At 39.2% G+C, this 9,386-nt stretch overlaps 1 protein-coding gene across 2 annotated transcripts; it reads left to right on the plus strand.

Moving 5' to 3' along the window:
• Window positions 1–2,997: 2,997 nt before the first annotated feature.
• On the plus strand, window positions 2,998–5,217 carry LOC121868407. Of its 2 annotated transcripts, XR_006089394.1 has the most exons (4): window positions 2,998–3,068; window positions 4,191–4,387; window positions 4,546–4,695; window positions 4,969–5,217. XR_006089394.1 is itself a non-coding variant. In XM_042369016.1 (3 exons), exons 1-3 carry the CDS (start codon window positions 3,036–3,038, stop codon window positions 5,197–5,199), a joined length of 414 nt encoding a protein of 137 aa, XP_042224950.1. In that variant the 5' UTR covers window positions 3,006–3,035; the 3' UTR covers window positions 5,200–5,217. The 2 variants fall into 2 exon arrangements, 1 of the variants encoding a protein (XP_042224950.1); XM_042369016.1 differs by lacking the exon at window positions 4,191–4,387 and having other exon boundaries at window positions 3,006–3,068.
• Window positions 5,218–9,386: the final 4,169 nt, after the last annotated feature.

The following is a 9,386-nucleotide window of genomic DNA, read 5'->3' on the forward strand; positions in this document are numbered from 1 at the left end:
TGCCTTATATCCTCTCTCTCTCTCTCTTCCTCCACAACAGTACCTTATATCCTCCCTCTATCTCTCTTCCACAACAGTACCTTATATCCGTTCTCTCTCTCTCTCTCTCTTCCACAACAGTACCTTTCCTCTCTCTCTTCTACAACATGCTTATATCCTCCTCTCTCTTCCACAGCAGTACCTTATATCCTCCTCTCTCTCTTCCACAACAGTACCTTACCATCCTCTCTCTCTTCTACAACAGTACCTTATATCCTCCCTCTCTCTCTTCCACAACAGTACCTTATATCCTCCCTTTCTCTCTCTTCTACAACAGTACCTTATATCCTTCTCTCTCTCTCTTATACAACAGTACCTTATATCCTCCCTCTCTCTCTCTCTTCCACAACAGTACCTTATATCCTCCTCTCTCTCTCTTACACAGTACCTTATCCTCTCTCTCTCTCTCTCTTCCACAACAGTACCTTATATCCTCTCTCTCTCTTCCACAGATACCTTATATCCTCCTCTCTCTCTCTTCCACAACGTACCTTATATCCTCTCTCCTTCCACAACAGTACCTTATATCCTCCCTCTCTCTCTTCCACAACAGTACCTTATATCCTCTCTCTCTCTTCCACAACAGTACCTTATATCCTCTCTCTCTCTTCACAACAGTACCTTATATCTTCCTCTCTCTTTCTTCCACAACAGTACCTTATATCCTCTCTCTCTCTTCACAACAGTTCCTTATATCCTCCTCTCTCTCTTTCCACAACGTACCTATATCCCTCCCTCTATCTCTCTTCCACAACAGTACCTTATCCGTTCTCTCTCTCTCTCTCTCTCTTCCACAACAGTACCTTATATCCTCTCTCTCTTCTACAACATTCTTATATCCTCCTCTCTCTCTTCCACAACAGTACCTTATATCCTCTCTCTCTTCTACAACATTAACTTATATCCTCCTCTCTCTCTTCCCAGTAACTTTATATCCTCTCTCTCTCTTCCACAACAGTACCTTATATCCTCTCTCTCTCTTCCACAACAGTACCTTATATCTTCCCTCTCTCTTTCTTCCACAACAGTACCTTATATCCTCTCTCTCTCTTCCACAACAGTACCTTATATCCTCTCTCTCTCTCTCTCTTCTACAACAGTACCTTATATTCCTCCCTCTCTCTTCCACAACAGTACCTTATATCCTCCTTTCTCTCTTCTACAACAGTACCTTATCCGTTCTCTCTCTCTCTTATACAGCAGTACCTTATATCCTCCTCTCTCTCTCTCTTCACAGTACCTTATATCCTCTCTCTCTCTCTCTTCCCACAACAGTACCTTATATCCTCTCTCTCTTCCACAACAGTACCTTATATCCTCCCTCTCTCTCTCTTCCACAACAGTACCTTATATCCTCTCTCTCTTCCACAACAGTACCTTATATCCTCCCTCTCTCTCTTCCACAACAGTACCTTATATCCTCTCTCTCTCTTCCACAACAGTACCTTATATCCTCTCTCTCTCTTCCACAACAGTACCTTATATCTTCCCTCTCTCTTTCTTCCCACAACAGTACCTTATATCCTCTCTCTCTTCCACAACAGTACCTTATATCCTCCTCTCTCTCTTCTAACAGTACCTTATATCCTCTCTCTCTCTTCACAACAGTACCTTATATCTTCCTCTCTCTTTCTTCCACAACAGTACCTTATATCCTCTCTCTCTCTTCCACAACAGTACCTTATATCATCCCTCTCTCTCTCTCTCTTCCACAACAGTACCTTATATCCTCCCTCTCTCTCTCTCCCCCACAACAGTACCTTATCCTCTCTCTCTCTCTCTCTCTCTCTCTCTCCCACAACAGTACCTTATATCATCTACCTCTTCCACAACAGTACCTTATATCCTCTCTCTCTCTCTCCCACAACAGTACCTTATATCCTCTCTCTCCCACAACAGTACCTTATATCCTCTCTCTCCCACAACAGTACCTTATATCCTCTCTGTCCCACAACAGTACCTTATATTATCTCCCTCTTCCACAACAGTACCTTATATCCTCTCTCTCTCTCTTTCTCTCTCTTCTACAACAGTACCTTATATCCGTTCTCTCTCTCTCTCTCTCTCTCTCTCTCTCTCTCTCTCTTTTCGGTCTAAAGCTGTTTTCTATCACAAGGAAACTAGTACTTGATACCTATTTCGTTCTGATATTCCTATTGGCTGACAGCAATGTATTCAAATGTTCTTATTGGCTGAGAACTACAATATGTATTCAGATGCTCCTATTGGCTGAGAGCTATATACCTCGAAATTAGTGTTGTACCTGAAAGCAATATCTTATATTATATGTAACAGTAATGTTTACCCACCTGTCTGTCTGTCTTGAACCTATATTACAGTACCGACTCCACCTTAATCGGTTTACCAATACATAATGGGTGATGACCTTTTACGACTGGGTGATTATGTTCTTGAAGTTATCCCCTCTCCCTCCCTCTCATCTTTTTCCTTTACCTCCATCTCTATCTCAGTTATCCCTCTCCCTCTCTTATCTTCCTTCTTTACATCCATCTCTATCTCAGTTATCCCCTCCCTCTCTTACCTTCTCCTTTCTACATCTCTTTATCTCTCACTGCACCTCTCAGCTACCCCCCTTTCTCTCTCACATACCTACTGTAGTTCCTTCTCTCATTGTCTCTCACTGTCTCTTAGTATATATCTCTCTCATTGTCCCTTATCTCTTGCTCCTTCTCTTATCATATCACAAACCACTAAAGCTAAATAATGAATAGAGATGGATCATTTTCATTACTTAAACCTAACCTAACCTAACCTAACCAAACCTTATCCCAAAGAATATCAGGGTGGTTAATCTTTAGGTGAAACATGCTAGGGTGGAGATTATTCAGGTGATATGATCGAAAAAAAATAAAGTAGATCAACATATAATCCCCGGCAGTGAATTAATTAATGATAAGTGTTTCTCTAGGATGGGTGGCGGCAAGCTAGATTGCATGAACCTTAAGGAAGAGGACGTGGAGGAGGTGGTTGCGTTCATGGCGGAACATTTCTACCCGAGAGAGCCTGTGGTAAGTCCTCGACACTTCCCTGATTTTTGTTGTTGTATGAATTTCCTGTTTTCGTGTTGATTTAATAAGTTAAGTTAGGTTAGGTTAGGTTAGGATAGGTTAGGATAGTTAAGTTAAGATTATAGTTAGGTTAGGTTGGTGATTTCAGAGATAGATTGTCTTGTAGGTCAGGTGCCAGTGTAAGGGTGTGTGAAGTGGCTGTCATATGAGCACCTCTGAAGTGAATTAGGGAACTGCTTAAACTACAACAAATTAATTATGGTAATGTCCGACTCTGATAAATGTTGTCAAGTTTGTTTAATCAGTGCAAGTGAGATTAAAGTAGACAGTAAAAAGATTTATTTAAGTCTTGAAAAGCAGCATAACCATAGCTACTGTAAGGTACACTGTAAGAAAAAGTATCGGTGCATACTGTAGTGTGAACAATTTGAGACCAGTGATAATAGGTATTGGGAAAGGAGTTGTTCCAGCCGTATTTTGGCAGCCCTGTAATCCTGCTGAGCAGCTACTATGGCCTGGTCAAGTGAAACAAACCATTATAAATAAGTTGAGGAAGTGATAAATGAAGTGATACTTGTGAATATTGCCACATTAATTTATGCTACCAAATAAACCACTCAACCTAGTCGTCCTGAGGGTGGTGCAGCGTGAACGGCGCTCTCGAGACCTGTAGTCTGTAGCACCAGTTTTGAGTATCGCCGAATCCATCGTGCAGCGGTGTTCCTGTGGACACCAACCGGCCGGCTAATATCTGTGGCTTGAACCCTTCGTTATGAAGGGCAATAATAGCTCCTCGTGTTCCCTCGGTTTCCATGTCGTCTGGCATGTGTAGATCTCTACTGCTTCATATTGCCTCTGTTTTACGTTCACTGAGACCAAACCTCGCTCATCATTCAGTCGACACAAAGCAACAATACGAAAGAAACAAACACACCTGATTGTCAGCCATATGGTAACACCTAGTGGGGGGGGGGGTGTTATGAGGATACACTTACCAACCTTCCCGACATATCACAGGGTATACGTATCGTTTCGGAAGTCGTCGATCACACCCTGCACCGAAATTTTTTGTTGCGACTGTACAGTGCAGCTTGTCTGAATGATTTTGTGATCTGACCCCAGAGTACAGGACTCCACATGACATATGAAGACAACAAAGAGTGGATCCACGGGTCTGTAAGGGACTGGGTGAAGAGCGGAGTGTCTGTCGTGGGGAAGAGCCGAGCACAGGGAAGGTGGCAGGAACCCTTCTGGCCACAATACTCACCCGAGGCCAGTCCAACACTTATGAGCAGGCCCTCAAGAGCCCAAAGACTAAGGTAGAAACTCACACAAGAATAGTACATTGCACTTATGGCCAGGTCCTCATGAGTACAAACACTAACCACTTGTCACCTTTCTACCTGTTTTGTCCAGTACATCTCACTACATATTTATCTCCATGGACTAACACCCATCCACTCCTCCCTAACTCCAGGTGAAGACACTACACACGGTGCTCTCGGTGTTAGAGGCGGCGGTGGATTTTTTCTCCCGCTACGAAAAAGTGGATCGCATACTTGAGCTGGCCATGATGACCGTCTCCGAGGAGTACAGCGGCCAGGGTGTGGGCAGAAGACTCGTTCAGGTAAAGCTAAAGGCATTGTAAAAATAAATAAGCACATAAACTCAATACTTATGTCAGCAACTATTAAATACCAATACAGTAACCTGTATAAACTCATAGCTCGACTTTCATCACCGAATGTCTTTTCACTATTCTACTTAATATTCCTTTAAATATTCTATTGTTCAAGTATTCAGTACCAACGCTGAGGGCAGAATTTTCCTACACACTTCTCCTGCATGACAACACACAGACTACCTCCTCCACCTGCCTCACTCATGTACCATCCTACAGGAGAGTGAACGCCAGGGAAGACGCCTCGGGTGTCAGCTCGCCACAGCACAGGCAACAGCAGTACCGTCCCAGCGACTCTTATACCGCCTTGCTTACGAGTCACTCTACACAATGGACTACGCTACCTTTGAGATTGCTGGCGACCGTGTGTTTGACATGGACAAGATGTTAGGGACGCCATCGGCTAAAGTTATGGCTCGACTCATGAGCGAGGATCTTCAGGAACAATAAACTGTTACACACAACATACAACACCAGGAACAACTGCTATGTAAGAAACACAACATTAGGAACAACTGCTATGTAAGAAAGAACACCAGGAACAATAAACTGCTATATGCAACACAACACCAGGAACAACTGCTATGTAAGAAACACAACACCAGGAACTGTAAACACTAAAACTTGACTACAATCACCAAAGAACAATCAGACAATTTTCTTTAGACACAGTATACCACGGTTATTTTTTATTGTATATAATGCTTTATGCTCTGGTTCTCATGGCAACTTATTAAAATACAGTATATATAAACAACAGAAAAAATGAGCAGAAAAACAAAAACATTAATGTCATTTTGCCTGCAAGTGTCTCTCCAGTTTTGTCATGCAATTACTGTTCTCTCAACTACAATCAAAATATCAGACTTTAATCACTTTTTGGGTCTACAAAATTGAAGAAATTTATATATTAAAAAAAAAAAATTCACAGCATAAGCAATACCTCTGACATGAAACATCAAGATAATGCACGGCGGGCTTAAGTGAAGTGTGATGTTTATACTGTATGTTGTAAGTGTCTGCATTATCACAACTTTAATTCTCTCCTCTCTCTATGTATCTGACACACACACACACACAAAATCAATCTCTCTCTCTCTCTCTCTCTCTCTCTCTCAATACAATAATATAATCCTTTATCCTTGTTGACCCTCATCTTCATAACTCTCCTCCTGATACAACACTTATATAAAGGACCGTCAACTCTCCCAACACAATAACTTCATCTACTTAGCCTTACTTCTCTTCAACCTAACTTACCTAAACATCTACTGGAATGTCATCTAATTTCAACCCTTACTGCCAATGTCGGATCATGGAAAGATTAAGCATCCTGTTTTATTTCACCGAGTGATTTACCAAACTGATGCTAAACTAACGCCCCTTTAAGTAGCATCAAGGTGTTTTATTATCAGGTGAAATAAGCTGGGGTGGCTAATCTTTGTTTCCTCTTTTTTTTTAAACTCTATTTAAGTATTTTCTCCCTGCATGACATATCAAACCTGCCTTCAGTGTGTATGGTTTTCAGTAAGATATTATAAGAAGGACGACATCAAACTGTTGGGCTTCCATGTGCATATAGTGGCTACCGACAGTCTTAGAGAGGCTGCACCTCACAAACTAGCAAAGCATGCAGTCTGGATTTGTGATCAATGTTAATTATATATTATACTGACCCTGTACTGTACTGCAAGTTAAAATGTATTACGTTGCATGAATCGTCTATGGTGCACACTGTCATATTAGCATATAATTTGTATTTATTTAACAGTTGTACAAAACCGCCTCGGGTTATTACGTACACAAATATATAAAGCTGATGTCTTTAAGTTTCTTGTATGATATAAATACATACACATCATAACAGTCTTGATGTCTACTGTAAATGTTGAGTTAATTCCTGTTCCCTGATAAACATTCATAACACATGAGTAGAGTAACAGTGTTCACATAACCCCTATGTCATTATCCCCCTCTTTACATCATCCTTCACTCGTATCAATGTTAAACACTCCATCCTCCTCCCAATATCTACTAAAGTACAGGTATATCTGTTATTCATATTAATTTAAGCCCTAACATATCATGTAGGTATATAATTTAATGCTCTACATTATACTTCATCCCCAAAATCGTCCTCCAATTATGTCTGTCTGTGTATGACAACCCACCTCTTACTTCAAATTTTGGACACTAGAAGGTATTCACAAATATCTATACCCTGTACTGCAAGCACATGAAAAATATCCATATACACTAACTTTGGGGTAAGTGGAAAAGGTCTAAACATGTTCCAAAAATTAAAAAACTCTGTGTATAATTGATTATGACCCGCTATAAGGTCTTACATGTAATAATGTATGATTAATTGTCTCAGTCCGGTCATATATATATATACGTAACACCAAATGTGAACTGAAGTATTGGTGAGAAATGAAAATCTCTCGTCTGTAATTGTTTAAAAATCTTTATACCGTATGTGTCACAAAACCATATAACGTACAGTACACATAATTTAAGCGATTTCCTGTACCCATCAAAGCAAAAGGTAACAGAGTTGTCTTCAGTGAGAAATGTGTGAAAATGTACCAAGACTGATGTGTCAAGAAACCTGACCTAACCTAGTCGAATCTCGTCTAACCTAACATAACCTAGTTTAGTCAGTCCTAATTTAGTCTAACCCAACCTGATTTTATTTAACCAACTGACTTAACCTCACCTTAATAACTAGATAATGAAAAATACCACAGATAAAGACAGACAGACATACCCTGTACATGAAAGTAGAGATAAATGCCACTGCTTGATATTATACTAGTGGACAGTGCCCATCATAGATCATTTTATTTTTTGATGTTTATATAACTCACTAATATATATATATATATATATATATATATATATATATATATATATATATATATATATATATATATATATATATATATATATATATATATATATATATATATATATATATATATGTATATATATATAAACATACCTGGTACATGTGCTCAATGTAGTGTGCTAAATACTGTACATGTATTCAAGATGTGATCCTGATTTAAATATACTTTACTGGTCAAAAAATATTATCATTATTATTCCTAGATATGTATGTGTGTGTGTGTGTGTGTGTGTGTGTGTGTGTGTGTGTGTGTGTTATAAAATAGGTTTTCAGGGCCAAATCCTCACTGATATAATGATGCCAGTTTAGAGTGAACCATAATCAGATGTCAGCTACAAAAAAAGAGAGGTGGCAGAATGAAGTTGGAGGTGGTGCACAACACACACATCCTCCTCCTGTCCCTACAATACTGTACAACTGTTGCTGTAAACCTTCCAATGTTGGGCTGATGGACTGACGTGAGGTCGATGATGATAAATGTGTCTTTTGGGTTAATATAACTCCATAGAAGAAATAACTTAAGTTGTCAAAGGATAATATACTCTCAAATTAATTACCTCTATCATGAGAACCCACCTGGTGAAGAGTAATCCACCTGGTGAAGAGTGTCAGCCAAAAAATTTAATTAAATATATACCTGTATATACAGTCATGCACCAGTTAATTTCCTAGATACGTTCTTGGAAACGTGACGCGGAACCGAAATGGACGTTGTTTGATCATCATAAACTTTAGATGAGTACTTTTGTGGTGGAATACTATATACGCATATATACACTTTTACCGTTAAATCACTACTGTAATGTGATACAGGTGATTAATTTCTTTATCTCTTGTGCAAAATACATGACGTTTATATTAAAATTATTCACTGTTTTACAAGGATTCCAGCAATGCTGGGCAGATGGGGGGGAGGGAGGGAGGAGAGGGCGTGGGGGAGGGAGGTAGTATATGTTTGATGAAAGGCACAGGCCCAGGTCTAACGTGTATATTTATCAGTTCTAGGTGACTAGCTTTCTCTTATAAAAAAGCCAGAATGACCTGGTGAATATAATTAACATGTTGGATTCTTTTGTAACATACTGATTAATTTGGATCATAAACATGTTATTATAATTTGGTACTAGACAACACAATTTTAGGTACCGTAATCAAATTAGTACATGCTGTGCACTCCAGCTTTGCACTCAAGAAATCTATGTAAATCTACCCAAAAATACAGTTGAAAAATTTGTTTATAAAATGTACCACAGTACTGTACACTAATGTACAACAATTTTATCTCTTGAGCCAAATATATGACGTTTATATTCAAATTATTAATAATCTGCAATGATTCCGTTAATGCAAATTATAACTTCCTAACTAAGTCTGATATTATATAAGATAAAAAATCAAGCCTACAACCTGGCTTGGGAGATTGACGTCTGCCACCCAAAGGGAGGGGGGTTGGGGGAGGTGATAAGCATGAGGCGAAGGTCTGTGTGTTTATTTAACAAATCCCACTAAGCTTCTTCATTTTAAAATGCCAGTGATATGACCTAGGAGAATAGTAATTAACATAGCTGGGACTCTGTAAGATACTGATTTATTTGAATATAAACATGTTGTAATTGGCACTAGACATAACAATTTAGTACCGTAATCAAATTAGTGTTACGTGCACTCCAGCTTTGTAATTAAAAGTCATTTACAGTATTTCTTTTACGTTTTTTAGTATGGTGTG

This window comes from Homarus americanus, unplaced genomic scaffold (assembly GCF_018991925.1).
Source record: "Homarus americanus isolate GMGI-L3 unplaced genomic scaffold, GMGI_Hamer_2.0 scaffold19318, whole genome shotgun sequence".
Lineage (NCBI taxonomy): Eukaryota > Metazoa > Arthropoda > Malacostraca > Decapoda > Nephropidae > Homarus > Homarus americanus.

Excerpts from the sequence above, each read along its gene's own strand:
- LOC121868407 (XM_042369016.1), top strand. The coding sequence starts at position 3,036 with ATGGCGGAACATTTCTACCCGAGAGAGCCTGTG. Across the intron at positions 3,069-4,545 it reads TCTACCCGAGAGAGCCTGTG|GTGAAGACACTACACACGGT; the intron begins GTAAGTCCTCGA and ends CCCTAACTCCAG. Across the intron at positions 4,696-4,968 it reads TGGGCAGAAGACTCGTTCAG|GAGAGTGAACGCCAGGGAAG; the intron begins GTAAAGCTAAAG and ends ACCATCCTACAG.